General features: G+C 39.7%; 2 protein-coding genes and 1 non-coding gene across 3 annotated transcripts; 2 read left to right on the forward strand and 1 right to left on the reverse strand.

Annotated features, from left to right (window-relative positions):
* The first annotated feature begins 163 nt into the window (after positions 1–163).
* LOC148186950 (protein FAM177A) lies at positions 164–3,521 on the forward strand. The gene is made up of 5 exons (XM_088089335.1): positions 164–1,133; positions 1,328–1,507; positions 1,648–1,702; positions 1,810–1,904; positions 2,286–3,521. Exons 1-5 carry the CDS (start codon positions 1,113–1,115, stop codon positions 2,487–2,489), a joined length of 555 nt encoding a protein of 184 aa, XP_087945461.1. The 5' UTR covers positions 164–1,112; the 3' UTR covers positions 2,490–3,521.
* Positions 3,522–4,527: 1,006 nt separating this feature from the next.
* On the reverse strand, positions 4,528–4,609 carry trnas-gcu (transfer RNA serine (anticodon GCU)). The gene has a single exon. It is a non-coding gene; the product is annotated as a tRNA-Ser (tRNA).
* Positions 4,610–16,067: 11,458 nt separating this feature from the next.
* On the forward strand, positions 16,068–25,451 carry mep1a.1 (meprin A, alpha (PABA peptide hydrolase), tandem duplicate 1). Its single transcript, XM_042503052.2, has 14 exons — positions 16,068–16,189; positions 16,278–16,302; positions 16,388–16,432; positions 16,551–16,591; positions 16,865–16,940; positions 19,051–19,168; positions 19,322–19,497; positions 20,194–20,415; positions 20,572–20,718; positions 20,834–21,049; positions 22,641–23,105; positions 24,766–24,939; positions 25,019–25,098; positions 25,193–25,451. Exons 1-13 carry the CDS (start codon positions 16,133–16,135, stop codon positions 25,066–25,068), a joined length of 1,812 nt encoding a protein of 603 aa, XP_042358986.1. The 5' UTR covers positions 16,068–16,132; the 3' UTR covers positions 25,069–25,098; positions 25,193–25,451.

Below are 25,451 nucleotides of genomic sequence, written 5' to 3' on the forward strand. Positions count from 1 at the left end.
TTATAATTTCCCTAGCTTTTTTCCCTTTTCCCCCAAAACATCTCTTGAGACAGATAATAAAAGAAAGTAAAAAAAAGATCTGGAAGTACTTTAAAAATCTAATAATTCTGTAGCATTTTTTGAAACATAATTTCAAAAGTTAAAAACGTTTTTTTTCCTAGCTTCAAAAAAAAAAAAAAAAATTTGAAATCTAATAATTTACTGTAATTTGTGGAACATTTGTGACCAAGGTGTTCACTGCCTTTTTCTCCCATGTTTTAGGAAAAAAAAACCTTTCACGGCAATTTGTTTCAGGTTCAAAGGTTAAAACTGTTGTGAAAACAGGCTGAAAGCAACACAAGAAAAGTGAGGCCGACATAAACAAACTTTAAGGCAACTTAGAAGGACATATTTAAGGGGATTATTGGCAATATGAACTTTTCTTTTTTTTCTTATTTCTATTTCATCTGGTTTATTTTTTTTTATTTGGTTTATTTAATTCATCTATCTATTTATGTATTTATTTTTAGGATTTTATTTTTATTTTTATTCTGCCCTGGCAATGTTTTAAGTCCATAACTAGTACTATTAATTCTGTGTTTACCGCAAATACTCTTCGAACAGCATTTATTCATACTGGGATGGGTTGCTGTTGTTACTTCTGTTTTGTGATCGTCTCTCTCGTTTGTCTGGCTTTGGTTCGGTATTACTTTTTTGGCTCTTTTTTGTCATGTTACTATGCGTAAAACTCCTCTCACTACTGCTTTGCCTTGCTTGTCAAAGCGCTTTGTAAACTCTGTTTTTACAAGGTGCTATATAAATAAAGTTATTATTATTATGTCGCAATGCACCCTGATGTTCTCATGCAGCACAAGCCCAGCCCTCCAGCCCGAGAGTGAAAGTGAGCACGGCACGGCGGCTGCTCTCTGACTACCTGCTGACACAGACTACAGTGCTGTGTTTGGCGTGTCAGGTGTCAGGAGTGATCCTGGATCCTGGATCCTGGAGTTGTTTTTCTACACACACGGCAGAGTCAGAGAGGAAGGATGGACACGCGGTGCAGCTGGGACACGAGGAGGAATTGACCGCGTTGGGTTGGAGCGACTAAGACAAGACTTAATAGTGTGTGAAGAATGAACAGCAACCAGCAGGAAGTAAGTGTTGTAATAGTGAGGAAAGACAAACAGACAGCTTAGCTCAGGCTGTGTAACACTCTGGCAAACAGTTAACAGGTGTGTGTGTGTGTGTGTTAGACTCTGGTCAATCTGCAAAAAAGCCTAGAAAATAACAACATGCAGGATGCAGACCATGTGAAATAAAGATGTAAAAACCCTGTCCCATGTGTCAGACATCAGCAGACTTACAGGAGACAGAGTTTGGAGGTCCTACTCTGTCCACACAGAGGAGGATCATCCACTTCTCCAGCGGTGAAACTCTGGAGGAGAACAGCAGTGAGGAGGAGGAGGAGGAGGAGGAGGAGGAGGAGGCATCATCACGTAGAGCTCCTTTCAGTGACGCTGCACAGAGGGTAGGGCACAGAGGATGGGACACAGAGGATGGGACACAGAGGGTGGGACACAGAGGGTGGGACACAGGACACACATGATGTTAGACGTCAGTGATTGGCAGTCGTGTCACCAGTTTCTCTTTCTGTCTCTTGTCTCTCAGACCAGGTTGACATTCAGGAATGTGGTGCTTCTGGTTGGGAGGATCTCTCTGCTGAGTATGTCATGTGACAATTCAACAAAGCACATTAAATCCATCAGTATGCTGATTTACAGCTCTGATGGAGTTCTCACTGAGTTATTGTCCCATTGTTGCCATAAATAGCATGTGATCTCCTTGGAGAGAGACTCGCCGGAGTGCTGGGACTGAATGCAGCCAAATACCAGTACGCTATAGACCAGCATCATCGGGACCAGAAGGTGAAATGCAACAGCAACAACACAAGCGTCAAAAAGTTAACACTACCGGGGATGTATGATAAAGGTTTTTTTTCAACCAGCACTGATAATATTCTGCTCCTCAGGACGATAACCAATCATTTATTGCTCCTCAAGCCATAACTTATACAAAATCACATCATTTCCTGCTCCTCAGGCCAATAAGCAATACAATAACTGACACGATAACCGATACAATAACCGATACAGTAAGTAACATGATTACTGACACGATACCCGGTAATCCTCATTACAATAAAAAAAAAAATAATAACCAATGATTTCCTGTTCCTCAGGCCAATAAGCGATACAGTGACTGATGGTTTCATATAATTCAATCACTGCATTTCATCTCACTCATAGAAAAAAAGCAGCAAAGCCACCACGAACCTGATGGAGGGACAGGCAGAGACGATCCATCTGTCCCCTGGACGGGATGCCGGTCAATATGGAGCGACAGGTGATGTGAGACGCCCTGCTGATTCCCAGGGGAGCTGTGGAGACAGACACATGGACAGAGGAGAAGGACGTCAAAACAGAGCCTATCAGGCAGATGAGGATCCCTGAAAATAAAAGTCAGAGACTGAAAGGAAAGGAATGAGGGTTTTGTTGTGTTAAAGGTGCACAGAGTAAAAATAATGCTTGCTGAGAGCACAGTGGGGGCTGTTAGTTGTGTAGCGATGAACATCAAGAAAGGAATGACATCGACGAAGTGAAGATTTCAGCATGATTAATGCTGTAAGACATGGTGCAAGACTGTAGTTTTGTTTGGGACCAAAATAAACAACAAGTACTTTATCATGACTGCATAAACAGCTGATCAAAGAGAAACACTGTGCTGGAGTTTGCTGTTCACATGTCTAAAGGGGAAATGAAATCTCAAAATTTGAATAAAGTGAAACATGAGAAACAATAAAGCGATGAAGTTAAAACTTCAGATTCGCAGCTTCTGAGTCCGCAGTTAAGGGGATTGTTAAGGGAAACGTATTTTGCAATATACTTAAAAACTGATTGTAGGCCTGTTGCAGCTCCTCCTGTGGTGAAAGCATGTTAGATGTCAAAAAGAAAAACCTCAACTTTGTCTAAAATCCACTTCTACATTTGTGAAATGTTTATTCTATTTGTAAAAATGAAAAAAAAAAGGGAGATTGAACTGCATATCTCACATGAAGGCCAAAAACTGCTCTACTTAGACAGGCCAAATCTGGACTAGAAGATCCCAGAGGCTGAAAATTAATTAAAACCCAGTGTCATAATTCCAGATTTGTGAAAACATTAACATTAACATTACATGACAAGAAAATGAGAAAAAAAGCTGTGGGGATATTATTTGAAATTATGTAACAAAAAAGTCCTAAAAAAGATATTTATATTTTTATTTTAAATTATCTATTTAAAATCATGTTACAGTAAAAAACTTTTGTTCCCTCTCTTTTTTTGCACTTATGGCCATTTCTTGTCTCCTCATTTTTTGCTTTATTTTCAAGTAAATTTCTTCTAACTTTTTTAATCTAATTTCTTGCTCATTTTGGGGCATTTTCTTGCTCAAGTTGTTCATTGCCTTCCTCCCATGTTTGTGAAATAAATTAAACCAATTTACTTGCTTGCTTGCTTGGTATCAAAGGCTTGATATAGTTCAGATTTGACTAGGGGTGTAAAAGAACAGCTATTTGTATTAAACTGTTTGGTATGAAGCATTCAATTTGGTACACATTACATACCGAACAAAACATTAGACTATCCTATTTCATTTGGAAATTAGATTATACTGCATAAACTCCGCTAAAGATAATATTCTCAGTGCTGCTGTGTGCAACGAGGCAGACTGAAGGCAGCACACATGATGCTGTCTGTCTCTCCAAACCCAAACAATCTACATTACACTATGCTGGCTCCTTGTAAATGTTTTTTTATTAACCCTTAGGGCCCATTTTAATATAATACACATTATATCACTCTGCACACAAAATGTGCTTTTCAAAATAAAGCTTTAAAAACCTTTTTTATCTTTCATTGAGTTCATTTTTTAAGTAGTAAGTAGATTTGTTTTTTTATTATCATAGCCTGGTCATATGTCAATAATTAGCAGCAACATTGAATGTGACAGTGCACCTATTGGAAATTATATTTCACAATTTTGCTGACACTGAGCTGGGAGCTGAGCTGGAAATTCCAAGATTAAACAACATTTTGCCAAAATTATTGCCATATGCATGAACACAGCCAAAATGATTTTTTTTTTTAAGAAGAATTAAAGATGTGTAAAATGCACCAAACAGTCCCTTTGGGTTGACACAGTTACCAAAGCAGAAATAGACGAGCCTCTAACAATCGGCAGCCCAATGTGGTCTTCTAGTGAAAAAAAATGAATCACAAGCGTAAAATATGGTTTCAGACAACGGTCGAGGCTTGACTTTGAACATCTTTCGCCACAGTAAGAAGTGCAAAAACGTGATAATCGGTCATTAAGTGCCTCAAAAACCCCGCTCCCCTGAGCCGCTGTATCGGAAGCTACGAATCGGAGGCTAACTTCGGAGTCGCGAATAACATACCATTATTGCACAAATTTAAAATAATGCTGTTTATTGCTGAAAAATAAAGATATCGACGAGGATGGGATTCGAACCCACGCGTGCAGAGCACAATGGATTAGCAGTCCATCGCCTTAACCACTCGGCCACCTCGTCCGCGGTGCATACCGTGCCAGCGAGGAAGCTAATCACATCTGCTAAATGTGAAACACGTCCGTTAGCCGTCATGGCAGTAGCATGTCGTGCTAGCGTAAGCTTACTTTAACCTTCTACTAAACTATTGTAACGTGCCCTCACATTGTGCTAATGTTGACTTCGACGCACATTTTCAAAGTTGTGAATGACGCATGCGTGTCATCTGAAATACCGCCTTTTGCATCACTAACCGAGCACAACACACCCACCGTCGGCTGGGAGAGTTAAGCTGCGACGTAAATGGGTACAGTTAGCATTAGCTGAAGTTTTCTGCAACTAGCAGCTAAACTAGCATGTAGTTAGATATAACTTTGTCATTAGCCTTAGCGAACACGTGTTGCCAACCTTCGGTGCTAGCGTTTAGCTTTCCTTAAACCAGTCAACAGAGAGCGTGCTTCTTTAGTTTTTATCTTCTTACCGTATGGTCAGCCCGTCGACCGTCTTCAGTACTCGGTCTGAGCTCGGCGTCCCGGGCTGCAGGTTGTGGTGTGGGTGACAGAAGCCTTGATGCAGGGGAAAACAGGGGACACGCCCCCTCAATATTTTTAGCACGTGCATTTGTCCCCTCTAATGCACTGGAATAAACAGTCTCTTACAGGGCTCTGATCCCCCCTAATAAAAACACGACAGACGTCAAGATTTTGCAGTCTGTTCTGTTAAAGCAGCCTTGAAAAGATAAGATAAGATAATCCTCTATTAGTCCCACAGTGGGGAAATTTCCAACATTGCAGCAGCAAAGGGATAGCAAAATAGCAAGATAACTGTGCAAAATAAACTATATTAATAAATAAGTACAAAAAACGTGCAGGATGAAGATGAAGGAAATAAGCACAGAGGACGACATAAACAAACAATATATACAGTATTTAAATATAAACTTAAATTAGAGTATTCCTGTGATTTTTGCAGTTTAGAGAAGGAAGCTATAACTCATTTGTTTTTTCTTTTCACTGTGAACATTCAAACTTATTTTGGACAGATATGAGGTCTATATAAACAGAGAAATTGGTAGTAATGTACAAATTAGAGTATTTGATGTTATGTTGTATTTTCATGTCAGTGGGCTGTATGTTCTATAATTCGACTCCTCATAATTCTTAAAAAAGTTTCACATCTTCAAATCAAAATGGACTGCCTTGAAACCCTGCTTTAACTGCAGTGAAGATAGTTTTATGTTGGATATTCGACAGACATTCGCTCCTATGCTACATATAAAAAATTAATAAAAGTTATTTGGAGATTTATAATGTAAAAACAAGAGGTGTATCTCATGCAGCCAGTGGAGTACTATCATCCCACACTGTTTTTGGGTCCATTGGTCACATGACCTGGGAGCTGTTGAGCTAAAATGCTAATATTTACATATGAAAAATTAATAAAAATTATAAAAGGTGTACAATGTAAAATCAAGAGGCAGGTGGACAATAGTGTCCTCACATCAGAAACGTGTGAGGAAAAGAAGAATGCCTTGCTGCAGGGCTTGGCAAACTTCAGACTAACATATTTTACTAACTCTGAGTTAAAGCTCCCCGCTCCATCTCCTTTTCAGGCAATTGTTAAACAGGTAGATGAAATGCCTTCAACTAGCTATGCATGTATTCTTCCCTGTCTGTCTCCATGTAAAGTAATTGTTGTAGAGGTAGATGAAATGCCTTCAACGAGCTGTTCATGCACAGGGAACACAGTGGAGACAGTTCCCTTAAGAGAAAAACAAAATAATAGTCCTGAGCAACACGTGACGATGCCAAATACTGAAGGCGTCGCAAATCTTAACAGGTGTGAGTCCGAGGATAAGGCTGATGTGAACAGCTGTGAGCCGGACGACAAAAAGATTTAAATGGTGTGATGAATCCAGGTAAGCAGGTAAGTTTACACATCTTAATGTACATGTGGGTCTTCTCCAGGGTCCTCATGTACAAAGGGTGCGTACGCACAAAAACGTGGCGTACGCTCTTTCTCACGGCAAAGTTCAGATGTATCAAGAGTGAAATGACCGTGGAAATGTGCGGTGCCTCACGCCAACTTCATAGCTGGCGTATGCACGTTTCTACAGCCGTTGATACTTTGGCGACACTCAGAGGTGATCCTGGGAAACATAAAATAAACACGTGTAACCAATCCGTCCTCTGAATGATGACTTAATGATGTGCACATCAGAGACACATGAACAATTAAAACCAGTGAACAATTAACACACACACACACACACACAAACATACGTGTCTCCAATTACATGAGTGGATATAAAAGCGTGTGCAAAGTGGTGCAAAAAGTACCGCTGAAAACAATGGCAGCTTTAGCAGCATTAGAGGACATTGCAAATGGTGCAATTAGAAGAGAGCGTGTGTTTCGAGACAGAGACGATGTACTGGCACACGATGACGACTGGCTCATCAGCCGCTTTAGGTCGATCGGGACCGTGCCAGTCGACCCTCAGCCGAGCCATGCCAGCCGTGTGGGACGGAATTATCCGCATGTCAGCCAGATATATCAAATTCCCATACCATGCAGCTGAACAGGTCAACATTAAAGCGCAATTTGCAGCGAGCCGGTTTCCTAATGTAATCGGAACTTATCGACTGCACACACATTGCCATAAAAGCGCCCGTCACATGATGAATTTGTATATGCGTGAACAGGAAACACTTTCATTCCATCAATGTACAGATCATATGTGATGCGCAAATGCAGTTAACCAACATTGTGGCGAGGTGGCCTGGTTCAGCGCCGCGATTCACGCATTCTGAGTAACAGCATGGTTGGGAACAGACTACAAGCTGGCACTGTGCAGCGATGGGTGGCTTCTTGGTAAAGTAAATTTGTCGTAATTGTCCTAATATTAGTCCCTGTGATGCGCATTGAGCATAATGCGCCCCAAATCATATCCCGTCTTCACCGCATCATTACTAGTCAGCGGTTAGAGTTAGTGACTTGCTGTGTTTTGCTGGTTAAACTACAGTTTCAGATCTTTCTAACAAGCCCCTGTTTGTCACTATGCCATACGTACTCATGTTAATAACCCGATGCGTAAGTGTGCGTAGGAAGACTTATCAGCCTCACCTTCTCCCCGGCGCACTTCTGCACTAATTTGCAACAATAGTGTGTGATCCCTGTAAGTGTATAAACTTAATGAATGGGAGCTTAAAATCCAGTTTACTTTGTCTGCTTTCAATTGACCCCAGGCGACCGTGGCTACCCACTGAAGAGCTGGCTGATGACCCTCTCCTGGCAGCTCAGACTGATCAGAAGCGGAGGTACAATGACCTCCATTCCCTTTCGGTCAGTTGTTGAGAGGACAATCGGTGTGCTGAAGGGACGGTGGCGCTGCCTGGACAGGAGTGGGGTATGCTGCTGTACAGTCGAGAAGGTGTGCCGCATTGTGATGGCGTGCGGCGTCCTCCACAATGTGGCAAACCGGCACGCCATACCATTGCCAGAGCAGCATATCCCCCCACCAGGCGAACCAGATGCTGAACCCCTGAATGTGCAGCCTACCCAGGAGGCCATTCGGGCCCGGCAACATGTGATTTCAACCATATAAAAGAGGCAAGGACGCAGAAGTCACTTATTCACCAATGCATTTATTGAGTCAGCAATGACCATTGAGGACACCTATTAGTTTATCCAGGTGATCATTAATGCCGCCTATTGCTCTTATGATCTCCTCTTGTGAATCCAGCACAGCACGGGTGAGCACACGGCCAGTCGGGCGGCCAGCAGCAGCAGCAGCAGCAGCAGCAGGTTGCGGCGTAGTGGCGCCGGAGGTGCCGGGGACGGTGGAGGAATCCCCCGAGCCTGAGACGCTGGAGACGCCGGGGACGGTTGAGGAACCAGAGTCTGTGGCACCTGGCTGAGAGTCCTCTCCTGTATTTCAATGATAATAAATTGAGTGATCAAACATGAACCAACGTCTTTGTCCTCTTTGATATGCTGGCATGTTTCAATTCAAAAGCTTTCAAACCAAATAATACTATATATGCAACATTTACGCATGGACCTCTATCTTAGAGCTGTGAGCAGGCTACTGTATGAACACATTTGTTGAGAGTTACACAAATACATAGGTATTTACCTTGGGGGTAATCGGAGTCACCCACATGTGCTCCCACCACACCTGAGAGAGCAGTGTCACCCACAATTGTGGCGACTCTTTGGTCAAACGGCGTGAGCTCCTCTTCTCTTGGCCCCCCGCCTGTTTTGGCCACACTTTGGCGGTGGGCAGCCATCCTCCGCTTCACGTCCACCTTTATGTCGGACCACTTCTTCTTTACCTCAGCTTCTGTGCGCTTCTCTGACCCCGCAGCATTGACAGCCTGACACACACTCTCCCACTCACTCCTCTTACGTTTATTTGTTATGCCGGAGGACAGCGTGCCAAACAGCACATTTTTGCGCGCCTCCACTTCGGCCAGTAGCGCCTCTAATTCGCATTCTGTGAAGTTCCTCTTTTTTCCCGTCTTACTCATCTTCTTATTTTCTGATCGTGCAGAGAGGGGAATCTCAGGTGCAGGGCTTATTTAAATATGATTTGCGTATTTAAATGGGGCGTGGACAGGAGTGGTCCCGGTACTCAACATGTGCGCTCAATTCCACGCTGATTGGGATGTACAAAAGGAATGTGCTTGGATTCATGCGTGCGCACAGATTCATACATCAGGATTTTTTTGTGCGTACGACGTTTTCTGGATTTGAGCGTACGCCATGTTTCAGTAGGAAATCCACGCACGTCTTAGTACATGAGGCCCCAGGTGATCTGGTTTCTTCTGAGGGTGCAAAGATGTTGTGAATGAACTTGTGTAAATAAGTCAGTCCTCATTTATTCATCTCGTGGAATCGTACAGGGTACGTCTCCGGTAAAATGGGATCCCTTTAGGGCCTTTGACTTGTGCTCTGTAATCTAGTCCTTTTTTGTGTCTTCTTACATTGCTGGCTGCTGCTTTGTCGATGTCCATATTTCCTTGAGGGTTCTGGTAATCCATGGCCTCTGGTTGTGAAATGCTTTAACTCTCCAAGCATCCCGACTCCAACAAGACCGCCACATGGTGACTCTTTCCAAACACGGGAAGCAACTTGCTACAGCACATCACATTTCCACCATCGCACTTGTCCTTAGCCACTGTTAATCACTAGAGTTCCCTGTTCGGTTGGATCGTCATAAAGAGTCACCTGGTTGAATGGTGCTGTGCAGGATTTAGCCAAGTTTCAGTGAGTCAAAGGATATTACAGTTCCTGATATCCTGTTGGAGAACTGATGTGGCACGGAAGTCGCTCTATTCAGTTTCTAACACCTGTAAACTGGCTGACAGGATTCTAGTTCAGGTGATATCCACTCTTGTCTATTTTTTCCTCGATGTTTAATGATATTCACATTTGAAAACCTCAACCTGACTTGCCAGCAGCTAGCTGGCCGTCTTGTTGGGGTCGGGATGTGTGGACTGTTAAATCACTTCACAACCTAAAGCCAGGGATTACCAGAACCATCTGGAAAAGTGGATAATTAGAAAGCATTTGCCAGCAATGTAAGAAGATGCAAGATCAGGACTAAATTAAAGAGGACAAGTTAAAGGAGCGGATGGGATCACCTTTAACTGGAGTTTTACCTCGTATCACTCCACGTGATGAATAAATGACTGATTGACTGAACACATGTAAAATGGACTTAAGAAACCACGTGAGCAGGCAGGGTCTTCGTGCCCATGAGGGTTTTCCTTGAGGTGATCTGGTTTCTTCCCAAAGTTCCAAGACTTTATAAAAGGATGAACCATTGTGGGACATCAAAAAGGTCTCAAGTTTAAGTCCAGGTAAGTTTGGCAGCACGGTGGCTCAGTGGTTAGCACTGCTGCCTCACAGCAAGAAGGTCCAGGCCGTCTCCGGTCCTTTCTGTGTGGAGTTTGCATGTTCTCCGCATGTCTGTGTGGGTTTTCTGCACCTGGTTAAAAAAAATATATATATATTAATATAAAATAGAAATAATTTGTTGTTGCAAATATGTCTGTTTTAAACCAAACATCTAGTTTATTTCACGAAAGAATGCGACTGGCCTTCGTCATGACTAACAACATCATTTATCAACACGCGAGCTCACCGTCTACGATCCAGAATGTCATCAAAGATTCAGAGAACCTGCAGAAATCTCTGCACGAAAACTGTGACCTTTGACCCCTCAGCCTGCACTGATGACTGTGTGCAGGACATTCGTCCACAGGCTCAGGGACACTTTGGAAAACCATCGTCATTTTAACAGATTTTTGAAGAAAACATTAATTTAGCTATTTTCTTTTCTTTCCTTTTTTTTGGGTGATTTCTCAAGAAAAGCTGATGTCACACAGTGTAAAAGGGCCCCTGTCCTAACTTCACACCAAATTCAGTCAAAAAATATTAAGGTTTTTGATTTGAACGTTAAACATCTTTTCTCTAAACTGGATTCAACTGAATATAGAGGTTAAAAAATGAAGATCAAGGTTATATGATGAAGCTAAAGACAAAACAAACAAACTAAAGAGTAAAGAAAAAATCTGTTCAGGCAAAATTTAGTTTACATTTAATTAAAAAACAAGAGTCATTGAAAGAAAACATATTTAACAGCAAGAAAACCAACATCCCTCAGAGCTCCAAGACAAAATAAGCTCTTCATCGATTCAGGATTTAGTGAAAATAAAGTTTTTCTACAAAATGATCAGACGTTTGATTGAAAAACAAATGTTTTCTTTAAAAGTCACAACATTTCTTTTCTCTTAAAGTTCTGCCGTTTTTTTTTCTGTAAACTTTTTTGTTGACTTTAAGGAAAAACATTAGGTGACTTTTATAAAAAAATATCTCCAAATTTTTTCTGTACAAATAACCAAAGCATTTTGGTGTTTTATTTTCCTGCTTTCCTTTTAAAGAAAAAACAAAAAAACTACTAAAAATAGCCAAAAAACGTATTTTTTTCTGACGGTCTCTGAACACATCACCTGTTATTATGCAGGTTTGTGACATAAAATTTCATGACTTTTTCAAATCTTTGAGGACATATTAGTTTTCCCAAACTTTTCCAGGCCTGGAAAATTCTTTTTTCCTAAAATGGCGGCCTGCTCCTTTAAAGTGTGTCTGAATGAGTGCATAGACCTCAGAGCTGCTCACTGATTGGCTGGCGTCTCATCGAGATTTGGGCAGGTTGGACACCTCCTCCACACACTCGTCGTAGGCGTCCTGATAGTCCTCGTGAGGTTTGATGAGGCCGCAGGTCGGCCGCTTGGAGCCCGCAGACGAACCCAGATCCTGAAACCACAAATATTAAAAATCATCAATACATTTTAAAAAAAGAAAAATCACTTCCTCTTCCTCTTAGTAAACTTCATGTTTTTAAGTTTAACAGAGAGAAAAATTTGTTCATGCATTTTTTTCTAAATTTATTTCAGCATTTCTTTTTTCCACATATTTATTTATTTACATATTCCTGTATTTGCTCTTACATTTATTTATTCACATTTATTTACATATTTCTTCACTTATTTCTGTATTAACATCTATTTCCCTATTTATTTACTCTTGTATTCATTTACACATGCATTTCCTTTTTATTTCAGTATTTGTTTATTTATTCCTGTATTTATTTATAGATGTATTTCCCTATTTACAGGACATATTTCCGTATTTATTTCCTATTAATTAATCTATTTTAACATGTGTCTATTTATTTATTTATTCATACATTCTTTTCTGTATTTATTTATTAATTTTTATCTATTTATTTCAGTATGTCCATTTATTTATTCCTGCATTTATTCATACATTCATACGTGTACATTTTTACTTTCTTTTATTATTTTTATTTTTATATGTATTTATTCAAGTATTTATTTAAATATTTGTTTATTTATTCCTGTATTTCTTCATCCCTTTATTTTCCTCCCGTTTCCTGTGTTTATTAATAAATTTTTTACCCTACATAATTATTCCTGTATTTATTTACACATCTATTTTCCCATTTACACTATTTAGTCCAGTATTTAATTGTACATACATTTCCTACTTATTTATTCCAGTATTTCTTCATACATTTATTCATTTATTTTCCTATCTATTGATAGTTTTCTGTATGTATTTGCACATTTATTTCTCTATTTATTGACTCCAGTATTTATTTAAGCATTTATTTTGAAATAAATGGACACTACAATAAATCAATCAATTAAAACAAGAATAAATTAAAAACAATAAAAACAGGAATAAATATTGAAATAAATAAAACGTAAATAAATACAGTAATAATTGTATAGACAAATAATGTAATAAGTGATGTTTTAAAAAAATAAATATATCAATAATTACCAGAATAAATAAATATGGAAATGAATGATAAATGTATGAACAAAAACAGTATTTTATATTGAAATAAATAAAAATGTACATTAAGAAAACATAATTAAATGTAAAGATAAATAATGAGATAAAAACATTTAGAATTTAGAATTAATACCAGAATTAAAATATATAAATAAATAAATAAACGTGGAAATAAATTGATAAATGTACAAACAAAAACAGGATTAAATGTTGAAATGAATAAAAACAAAAATACATAAACAAAACTAACTTACTCACTAAATGAATAAAAATGTAAATACTTAATGAATAAATGATTTATTAAGTATAAATAAATGATTATGCTAATTCTCGAATGATCACTAATGTTTTTTTTTTTTTAACGCGATGAGTTAAAAATCAGACAGAGACACTGCTGGTGGACACTCATGACCGGTAGGTGACAGGAGACGTCGATGGGCAGCGTGAGAGAGACGCATAACACACACACACACACACACACACACACACACACACACACAGTGTGTCTCCATCAGTCTGACTGGTTTCTGTGTGAAGAGACAATAAAGTGACGGAGCGGCCCTTTAAAGTGTCTCACTGAGGTGAAAACATGCCGTCTCACCCTTTCTCTCCTTTGTTAATAAACTTCTGAACTTCTTTCACTCCTCTGCGGATGTTCTTCACTTTAGCAGCTAGAAATCACAGAAAAAAAGCCTCAATATTTTGTTCAAAACGAAATAAATAAAAACAAAACCATCATTTTTACAGCCAGGGTTTGTACACATTTTTGATCAATAACTTTCCAGGACTTTTTCAGGACTTTTCCAGGACTTTGAGGCACATTTTAAAGAGCAAACATTCTCAGAAACGACCACTGATGCTCCTTAGCGGTTCTCTTTCATTAGTATAATAGCTTTTTAAATTTATGCTATCTTTAAAGATGAGCCCAGAACAGGAATAAAACGGATATTTCAATATAACTAAAGGACTGTTGGTTATTTAAATCCACTCAGCGCACTTTTGAACATCTGATTGATAAAAACAAAGACAGACACATGAGCAAACCAACAATTTAAACCATTTCTGATAAGACTAAAACAGACACTGCTTCCACTTAAAAAAATGCCCAAAACATAACTTAGTATGAACACACACACACACATATATATATGTTATATATATAAATATACAAGTATTAATGATACATTAGTGCGTAAACAGAATTTTGTTGTACTTTCAATCTGAAGTTCATTTTCATTACTTTATAAGTTATTTGAATCTATAACTCATTGCATTTTAAAATCTTTTTGAAACTTCAGCTGTGAGGTTGCAGAGGTTCAGTTTAAGAAGTTAAAAACTGAAACAATGCTGCTGCCGTGTGACCGAAACATCAAACTGCAGCAGACTGAACCACAAATATTCACATCACAGATTCTGATTTGAAAAAGTTGGCCGCTGCACAAAAGGAAAATATAAACATAAAACAATTATCTGCAAACTTTTTAAGCTATTTTTTTAAAAATTGAATTAAAAATGAGTTTGTAAAAACTGAAATTAGTACCTAAAAAAGGGTCATCTAGCTTACTTGTGAGCTGTGACGTTATAAATATTTGTAGTTTTCAGTAATCATTATTGTGTAGACATAGATTTCTTTATCACTATAATTAAACATTTTTGACAAGTTTGCAAAAGAATTAAATGTATTTAACACTGGGGAAAGAAATTAAGTACGTTTACACAAGTGCTTTTTCGCCCACTTAAGTACAATTCTGAGGTACTTGTACATTACCTGAAATTTTTTATACTTTTACTCAACTACATTAATGTGACAACTTACCCATTACACTGCAGATTTAGATTATGAATACAAAATATAAATCAACTGAAATAGTTACAATCAGACTGTTAAGATCAAAAAATGCTTCATTGAAACCCATTCAAACTGACATTTTTGATCCCACAGCCATCGAAGCAGAAAAACATGACTTGTATTATTTCTGGGCATCATTCTGGGCTTTTGACTTGGAATTTGTCATTTTGACTATTTTCCACCTGATGAGGTCATTTTGACCATATTTGGCATATGGAGGAAATACATGCTATTTCCACTAGGTGACCTGTCACAATCAATGAAGTTGCTGATCACTGACATATCTCAGACTGTGATAATCTTTTAAAAAAAAATCAACATCGCATGAAAAATATAGAAAATAATTTATTTTTGTGTTGGTGTTTTTTTTCAATATCTAAAAACTAATGACATCATTACATACAGTCATTTTAAGGATTAAGATTGTGGGAATTAATGAATATTTCATATTAATAATTAGGAGTCATGTTGGTTAAAAACGATAAACTCAATTGAAGTAGAAAGTAATATTATTGTATAATATTCATTATAGCAAGATTTTGAAGCACATTACATGTGCAGAGCGGTATGAGTATTAGACACTGCACGAAAAACAATTATGTATAAAATCAATGTTGCTGCGACGCATTGACATATCCCAGGCTGTGAGAAAATAATAATAAAAAAGTAATAACCTACTTACGATGAAGCTTATTTAAAATAATTCATTTTATTCCGTCTAAAAACATAGTGGCATCATAACAAAAACTCCTCCGCAAAGTAGCAACTTGTAACGACTTGGGATGAAAACGTGTTTGCGATAAGCTGTTCAGAGGTGGCTGCAGAGTGGCGCTGGCAGTGTTCGGGAGGAGCAACCATGCTTTTGAGGTCAAGATGTGTGGCCAGCAAAGTAATTTCACAACCAAACACAACCATTGATTACCAGGACAATTTGGAAAAATGAACAATTCTAAAGCATTCAGCCAACAATAGAAGAAGACATAAATGTTAAAGCAGCTGACGGGATCACATTTTCCTGGAGTTGTATAATTCCATGTGACAAATAAATGATTGATTGATTGACTGATTGATTGATATTACAAAACCAGATAAATAACAAAGATAACAAGCAAAGGCAGTGTTTAAAATGCATTTAAGTGCAGCCATTTGCACATGAGCACACACTTCATAAATCATCACCAATCAGTAACACTGTTGAGTCAAAGTCCTTCACGTATAACCAGCATGAACTTCATGGGGAGCCAAAGGTTACATCTTGTCAATGTGCAATTAAAAGCAAAGCAGCAACACTGACTGGACACAGCAGGATGATGAAGCGCGTGCTGCTATTGTTTGGACTGGTAGCCCTAACTACTTCATATACCGTAAGTGTGCATGAACTACCAGTAATTAAGTGAACAGGATATTATATGGCCATTCAGTGACTATTTACACTGATTTTGCTTTACTCAGATACCTGTTTCCCCTGAGGTGCATGGTATGTCAAAACATTTTCTTTAAAGAATAACGGCTGTTGAAAGACTGTGAAAATAGTCTGAGCCATGTCTGTGTTTGTGTTACAGAGGTGTATGAGAATGGCGAGGATGAGAACCCAATCCTAAACCTGGGTGAGCTGCAACATTTCAGTTTGATCCTGTTCCTGTATTTACAGTAATATTGTATAAAATATTGCATCAAAGTTTGTACTTGTTGCTGACATAAATATAATGCCTTCCCGTGATGCAGGATCAGACGCCAACCTGATTGAAGGAGATATTTTAATTCCAGTAAGTTGTATTTTAGTGGTAATATTTTCTTATTTTTGAGAAAAAGGCTTTTGCTTAAACATTGTTGTTCCTTTAATCTTTTATTGCCGGCTTTGTTCCGCTGTTGCGTGCAAAGATATATCTGGCTGTTGGCACTGGTCTTCTTGATCTTTAATAACTGCAGTAGTATATCTATTTCAGATAACACCATGGGTTTTATTGCATGTTTTTATTAGCCTTGATTAGGTTTTAAGCTCACAATTGTTTATGTCCTTTCTCTCTTTCGTGCAACAGCAAGGAAAGAATGCCCTGATTGACAAAAGATACAGATGGAAATTTCCAATTCCTTACATTCTGGGTGATGATTTGGGTAAGTTTATTTTAAATATTCAGTAGCATTGTATGTAAATACTAACTGTGATATGGCCCAGAGTTAGTCTAACTAGCCTCTAATGTGTTCAGTCCATAAACTGTATATAAAGATAGACAACATGACAGCTCCCCCATAGTGTAACTTTTCAATCTGGATTGCCCCCTGGTGTCTTTCTGAAGTATAGGTCATAAAGCCAGCCCCTCGATGTTGGTGAATGAACACTGGCCAACCTAAAAACTCTAAGTGCATGTCAAATACATGTTTCCCAAAGATGTTTTTGTGCAGCAGGTGTTGCTTCTAGATAGATAGATAGATAGATAGATAGATAGGTACTTTATTGATCCCGAGGGAAATTTAAGTAACCAGCAGCATAATAAACATACAGAATAGAATATAGACCAATAAATATATAAGCAATATATACAGAGAAAAAGAGAGATGCAGAATATGCAAAAGCGCAAGATATAAAACAACAATAACAATAAAAACAGTGCAATACCAGTAAAAACAGTGCAACAGTGCAAACAGTGTTTATCTGTGTGAGGAGGAATTGAAGAGTCGTATGGCCTGTGGGACAAACGACTTCCTCAGCCTGTCAGTGGAGCAGGACAGGGACAGCAGCCTGTCACTGAAGACACTCCTCTGCCTGATGATGATGCTGTGCAGAGGGTGGTGGGCATTGTCCATGATGCAGAGCAGTTTGCTGAGAGTCCTTCCCTCTGCCACTGATGTGATCGAGTCCAGCTCTGTGCCGACCACAGAGCCAGCTTTTCTTACCAGCCTGTCCAGCCGAGAGGCGTCCCTCTTCTTGATGCTGCCTCCCCAGCACACCACAGCATAGAAGAGGACACTTGCCACAACAGACTGGTAGTACATCAGTAGGAGTTTCCGGCAGATTTTGAAGGACCCCAGCCTCCTCAAGAAGTAGAGCCTGCTCTGAGCCTTCTTGAGGAGGGTCTCGGTGTTGAAAGACCAGTCCAGTTTGTTGTCTAGCTGCAGCCCGAGGTATCTGTAGGTCCTGACCACCTCCACATCAGACCCCTCAATGGAGATCTGTTGCATAGGCGGCCTGGACCTCCGGAAATCCACCACCATCTCCTTGGTCTTGGTAGTGTTGATCTGCAGATGGTGGCAGAGTTGACAGCAGATCGCGGAGGGTCCTTCTCAATTAAAACTCACAGAAATAATCAAAAGTAGTCCCATTGGTCTGACAGAGTCACTTTAAATTATTATTTTGAGTTTACTTAAAATGAAATGCAAGAGTGTCTTTACTGACCAAAAACTAGTATAAAGAAAAGCATCAAAGAGATTTGAAAAGAAAATGTCTTCAAAAGGTAAAGTTCAGCAAAGCTCTGATGAGCAGCTGCGGCTCTTCTTGTAAAATTGAAGAAAAGAAAAAGGTGCAAGCTAGGATACACGAGAAGCGCCGCAGTGAAAGGGAAAGAAGAAAAGAAAGCCCTAAGCTAAGAGCTCACTAAGTTTTAATCTATGAATTTTGGAGTGCGAATTGGAGGCGGGATAGCAAACCTTTGCGCTCCACTGACAGCACAGCAAACTCACATGTTTGTTTAATTGGGGTTAGCAGAAATCTGGCAAAAAAGAAAAAAAGAAAACACTGGCAGAATTTTAAAATAGATTACAACCTCCAGCAACAGCTCTATGTAATAAGCTCCTACCACCAGATGACCACAACATATCGCTATAGAGCAGGACGTATCGCATCCTAAGAAAATGCACGCACAACAGCTTATTCTGAACTCGCCAGATACCTCCTTTTTGTCAGTGCTTTCGGCATAAGAGTGCAATGCTAAAATTCACCCTTAGCATCCACCTGGAACACGTCCTGATGGTGTCAGATGAGAATGCAGCTGGACAGAACCAATGGCGTTGTTATTATACTCTGCTGGACAGCTGGATGATATGGCTCCAGGTGGTATTACTTGAAAACATGGCTGGATGGAGATGGTTGGAGTTTATTAAGGGATGTTTGCCTAATGACACACTAAAATTAACTGACCACCCCAGCTCTAGAAGACTGTCATCAGAGTACTTCAAGAATCCTCAAAGACTTATTTGTATTGTTGTGACTGTTCCTTTTACTTCTCAGATCTTAATGCCAAGGGCTGCGTCCACCAGGCTTTTGAAATGTATCGGCTGAAGTCTTGTGTTGACTTCAAGCCTTATGAGGGAGAGCAGACATTCATCAAGTTTGAAAAAAGAGGAGGGTAAGGCTACATTTCCACAATCTGCTCTTGATAGATGCTGAGAGATGGATAGAGTTAAAAATTCAAATGACCTTATGACTCTCAGTCCATGGAATCTTAAGCTGTGAGTGTCTCAAGCTTGAATCATGGATTCGACTGCTTCTACCATCACAGGTGTTTCTCCAGCGTTGGTGACCAACAGAACGGCCAGATACTGTCTCTTGGCTCAGGTTGTGACCACAAGGCAGTGATTGAGCATGAGCTACTCCACGCCCTGGGATTTTACCATGAACAGTCCCGCACAGACAGGGATGACTATGTGGACATCTGGCTGGATCAGGTTATACCAGGTATGTCTAGGAACTAAATGCTTCATCCTTTGCTTTCTAATGTCATTCATGTTATGTAAAAACAAAACAATGCTATGACATTTGGTGACATGCTGGCTAGTCACTTTGAACCCAGAAATGATACCATACAGCAGGGATACTCAGCTCGCTTTGCTTGGGGGCCACCGGAGGTCAGAGGCCAGTCACAGCAGCACCATGCATGTTTATAGGATTTTCAGACACATCAAAGATTTTAGGATGTTTCTAAGATTTTAGGACATTTCTAGGTATTAAGACATATTCTTGATTTTAGGACATTTCTAGGACTTTAGGATGTGTATAGATTTTTCAGGAAATTTCTAGGATTTTAGGATATTTCTGATTTTAGGATTTCAGGATTTTTCTAGGATTTTTGGTACATTTCTAAGATTTCAGGAAATTTCTAAGATTTTCAGACATTTCTAGGATTTTAGGAAATTTCTAGGATTTTAGGATATTAGGGACTAGTACCTAAGCACTATTTTGATGCTACTTTATGCTTTCTTGCACCTTAAGTATAAAAAAATCCCACTGTGAATCAATCTATTTTTATTGGTAATTAAAAAATGGTGGTGGGCACCTGGCACTGTATTGGGCACCAGATTTAGCCATATGTCTTTAATCCTTCTGGCATTGTGTGTGGTAATAATGACTACACTGACATGAAATTTCCCTCAGGACTCGAACACAACTTCAACAAATACGAAGATGACTACATCACCGATCAAAACACGGCATACGACTATGAGTCTGTCATGCATTACAGGCCCTTCTCATTCAATAAGAATGAATCCGCCCCTACTATTACCACCAAAATCCCAGAGTTCTACAACATCATTGGTCAGTATCTGGACTTCAGCGAGATGGACACCCTCAGGCTCAATCGAATGTACAACTGCTGTATGTATATGTTGCATGAGTACATTTCCTACACTGAAAATAGACAGTGCAATATTATTGGTCAGAAATGATCAGAGTCTTTAAATAGTATGATTCAATGTGTATTTAGTACACAGTTAACTAAACCTTTCAAAAAAACTCCAAATCCCTCCCTAGCCCATCCCCTCACCCTACTGGACCAGTGTGCCTTTGAAAAAGCCAGCATCTGTGGGATGATCCAATCCTCCACTGATGATGCCAACTGGGTCCATACCAAGGGCAATGAGGGTGCAGAGGATCACACACTCATAGGAAGATGCAAAGGTCAGTTGAATAGTGTCATAAAAAGGCCCAGTTAATGATTATTCTGTTCTGACAGCATTAAACAAATGAGCAAAAATAAAGTTTGTCTTGTCTTTACTTTTTGATGATGCTTTAGATGCTGGCTTCTTCATGCACTTCAGTACCATGACTGGAAGGCCTCAGGAGTCTGCTCTGCTGGAGTCCAGGACCCTTTACCCCAAGAGGAAGCTCCAGTGTCTGCAGTTCTTCTACAAGATGACCGGAAGCCTTAAAGACAGGCTGGTGATCTGGGTCAAGATGGATGACGGCACAGGCACCGTTCGTAGAATGAAGAAAATACACAGCTTTTATGGTATTTTAATGGGCATGTTTATGTAGGACACATATCATAACAGCAGCTACCCAACACACAGCTTTGCATCAAGGGAAATATTCATTCGAACATTTGTTTAGCTGCTCAGCTGCTCTCAGCTGATATTCAAATCAAGTTATTTTACGATATCATTAAACATATTTGTAACAGTCATGTCTATGCAGGTAGTAACATCATTCACACACAGTGAGGGTTGCAGGTTTGGGAATTGGAAGTTAAGTTTGTTTCTGTGTCATCATTTTAAAGAAATAGAGCAGTGCAAGAATGAGTCCTACAATATAGAAATGAGCCAGCATTTTTGCACTTCTGGTTTTCTTGTCTCAGAATCAATAGGTTTATGAATTGGTTTTTGGTTAGATGTCTGAAGTAAGGTCCTTGCTTGAAACAAGTTAAGGGGTTTTTCTGGGTTAGGGATTAATTTTAACATGTTTTTATCCCAAGTCATCACATATTAGTGCTTTTCAGTGGACTTCCGCATCTACATGTTACGCTCTAGGTACATGGCTAGGTACACGCTACATTCCAGGATGCATTTATTGTGAGGTCCACATAAGCACATGGTGGGTTGGTGCTGCATGTGATTATGCTCCAGCAACAAAGCACGTCAACCAGCCCCGGGGCATCAACAAATACACATGCTGGCACGCATGTTTAGGATTAGGTGAAGGAGGCACATGGTAAAATATTGAAAAAAAATCACATTCAAAAGGGAAGCAAATACTGGACTACTGCATGAGAGTCTGGGGTTTATTGGACCTACCCACCAGCCCTCCCACCCACCCTATACAGAACATCACGCTCCTTATGTTACATCATTACAGGCAGCGTTTTAACTCCACTCAAGTGGTGCCTCCCATCCGTGTTCATGTTGACGTAGCATGTGCCGTCTGATTGTCCCGTAGCGCATAATAACACCATGACCAGCTCTCTCTTGCCATGTTCTCAGCTGACGCTATCCAGCAACATATCATGCCGACATGACAGGCGCCATCAGTCTGTCCGGCAGCGTACAATTACAGTGCCACTGATTCTGTCCAGTCACATTCTTAGCTTTTGTTATGATGTGGCTTTTGGCGTCAGGATCTCATGCTGAAAGCACTGACAAAGCAATGGTATTTGACGACCTCAGAATGAGAACGGGCTGAAAATTTAGAGAACCTAGTTGGCGGATTTTATTTATTTTTACCTTAATCAAAGTCAGGCCAGGAGTTCCCTTCTGCTTCCAGTCTTTATGCTAAGCTAGCTACAGACTCAGACTTAATGTTCCATCAATGTGTGGATTTGCATGAATGGTGGCACCTTGTACTTTAGCCGCAAACTCCAGTGTGTGAATGTGTTCGTGAATGGGTGAATGTGACTACTGGAAAAGCGCTATATATGTACAGGTCCTTTTACCATTTACCATACAACTCTTGGCAAACAAATGAATCAAAGTATCCTTTATAGTTAATACTGTAACATGACGACTACGAGCAAATGTTGGCAAAACCTCACTACATCACTGTCCCACTACTAACAAGCCATACTGCCACACTTTAAGATTTCTTCTTGTCTCTTCCCTGTCACCCAGCCGATTCGGACCACAAATGGAAGATTGCCCATGTCCCGTTGGAGGTAGGGGTAAAATTCCGATATGCTTTCCAAGCTGTGCGTGGTGATCCTTCTGCATCCATTGGTGGCATCCACATCGACGATGTCAGCCTGACCGAGACACGCTGCCCAAACGCCGTGTGGACGATCCGCAACTTCTCCAAGATCATGGAAACAGCTGACCACAATACATTCATTGACAGCCCTCGTTTCTATAGCCCTGAAGGCTACGCTTATGGTGTCCGTGTCAGGCCACTGTCAACTTACAGTGATTACACTGGGGACTACACTGGACTGTACTTCTTCCTGTATAACGGGGACAATGATATGGTCATGCAGTGGCCAGCGGTTAACAGACAGGCCACCTTGGTTGTGATGGACCAGGACCCAGACATTAAGCTGAGGATGTCTACCGCTCGGAGTCTAACGACTGATTTGAAAAAGAGTAAGTATTTCTTATGTTTTATCCCCAGACAGATTAGGATGCTAAAAAAATGTGCTTTCAAAAGCATAAGGTAAAAACATGAAAGGTAAGCAAGGAAGGAATCTGGACAGTCAAATCTGCTGAGGATAAAATCTCCAAATGCTTTTGTCCAGATCTTATGAACAGTCCTGAGGTTCTTGGTGTATTAAGACAGAAAGCAAAGCTGAATTTCATTTAACTCTTTTTTTCTGCAGTTTGTGTTTATATAACAAATTATCATGCCTAGTCAACACATATAAACACTTCATCAGAGAACTTTTTCAATTGCATATTATGCTCTAGATGTAGTAACAACGTCGGGATATCGACAATAGCACATGATTGGGATTAGAAAAAGAACATCATGGTTTGGCTCAACATTCACACAGGAAGTGAACACCGGGCTGCTGGGTCAAAGTCTAGGGTTTGTTGGACCCATCTAACAGCCCTCTGGCCCAAACCTTAGGCCCATTTGTGCTCCTTACATTATGTCATTGCCAGCAGCATTTCAAACTGACGCCGTCCACCAGCATATCATACAGCCATGAGAGGTTCCATCCAACCATGTGATCAACTGACACTGCCTCTCTGCATGTCATACTGCCACAGCAGTCGTCATCCAGCTGACCAGTGGTGTACTATCACACAGTGGCGGGCCATGCATTTCAACCTTAGGCCTTCAGTGACATCCTACTTAGTCCTGCCTAAATTAATACACCTCATAATAGCATCAATATGACACCACAGCTTGAGAATCCATACAGAATCACACATATACATTACATCACCCATAATATAGGCTAGTCGAGCAACACTTAATTTCGGGAGCATTTAAGATCACTAATTTTTAGCATTTTTGCCATTTTACTTTGTTACCCTTGATTTAATACTAACGAAATAAAAATGACAAAAACATATTAAAAATACAAATAAAATGCTTGCACTCACCAACATGGATCTCCTCCACAGTGCCTGCTTATTTGAAAATAAAATCCATCCTTCTTTCTTTTCTCAAGACGACTTCAATGGCTCTGTTGTACATTTTATCTGTGCGTTTCAGTTCCATCCATAAGTCCTTTTCTATGGACATGGAGGCTAATGCTGAAAGCCGTGTCTGTCCGGTCATGTTTCTGACATAAGTTTTAAGATGCTTCAATGCTGAGAATGAGCGCTCAACAGAGGCAGTGGACACAGGGATAGTCACAGCCAAACAGGCCAGTGCGTAAAGTTGTCCCGTATTCTCACTCAGATTTTTGCTCAGAAGAAAATCATGGAGATCAGCGGGACTTTTCCCTTCAAAATCAGGCATACATTACAGTCAGTTCTGTTTAAAGGTCAAACAGTGTTGGCTCTGTGTTAGGAGGGTGCTTGCAGGATTTTTTTCGTCTTCCCATTTACTCTTAATGCATTCATTTATCGAATGCTCAAAATATGGTTTTCTCCTCTCAGGCTATAACATTGCCCTCGCGAGCAGAGATATTCTACATGTGAGCTTGGCAGAGATATTCCGCTCATGATGAGTGATAGTGATATGTCTTGGTAGACATCCCCCTCCTAAAAAAACTCGAGCATCACACATGCCAGCTTTCAACAATATGAAGGCAGATGTTCTTGATTGACTCTGTGTTGTTTTGTCCTCTAGCACCAGATGGAAAGTATTTGTGGGACAATCCCTCCAAGGTGGGGACATTTGACCCTTCCTGTAACTGCTACAAAAGTGAATCTTGGGGCTGGAGGAACTTTGTGAAGCACTTTGACCTCAGGCGACGCAATTACCTCAAGAACGATGACCTCATCATCTTTATCGACTTTGAGGGTAAGTGATCTGTGTCAAGGATTGTTTGTGTTGTGTGCTGGGATTCAGACGTGACAAGTACTTCTGTCTGTGTCCACAGATATAACATCACTGATCAAAACGGAGGTTCCCATTGAACCAAAAGAGTGAGGTCACACAGGATTTTATCATTAATGTTTGGTAAGACATTGGACAATTCTCTTTCACAGATTGTTGTTTACTTGCTCATGATCATGTCAAGTTACTTTGTCTTTTTTCCTTTTAAAATAATCAGATACAACATATGCAGCTGGGACGAGAAGAACAACCTGTGAAAATGTAGAAAAGATGGAAGATTACTGCTGCGACACAATACCAGAGTCATACACATCATTTATAAAACCGAAACTGAAAAATGATTTGATACATGATCTAAATACATAAAAGTTGAAATACTGTTTATGTCTAATACATTTGGAGTTTATTGTGACGTTCTTTCTTATTGATCTGTTGTCTTAATAAAAAGTTATTAAATTGCAGCTGTTAAAGAAGAA

The sequence above is a fragment of the Plectropomus leopardus genome, chromosome 16, assembly GCF_026936395.1.
Source record: "Plectropomus leopardus strain MGB_pleo_1.0 chromosome 16, ASM2693639v1, whole genome shotgun sequence".
NCBI classification, from domain to species: Eukaryota; Metazoa; Chordata; class Actinopteri; order Perciformes; family Serranidae; genus Plectropomus; species Plectropomus leopardus.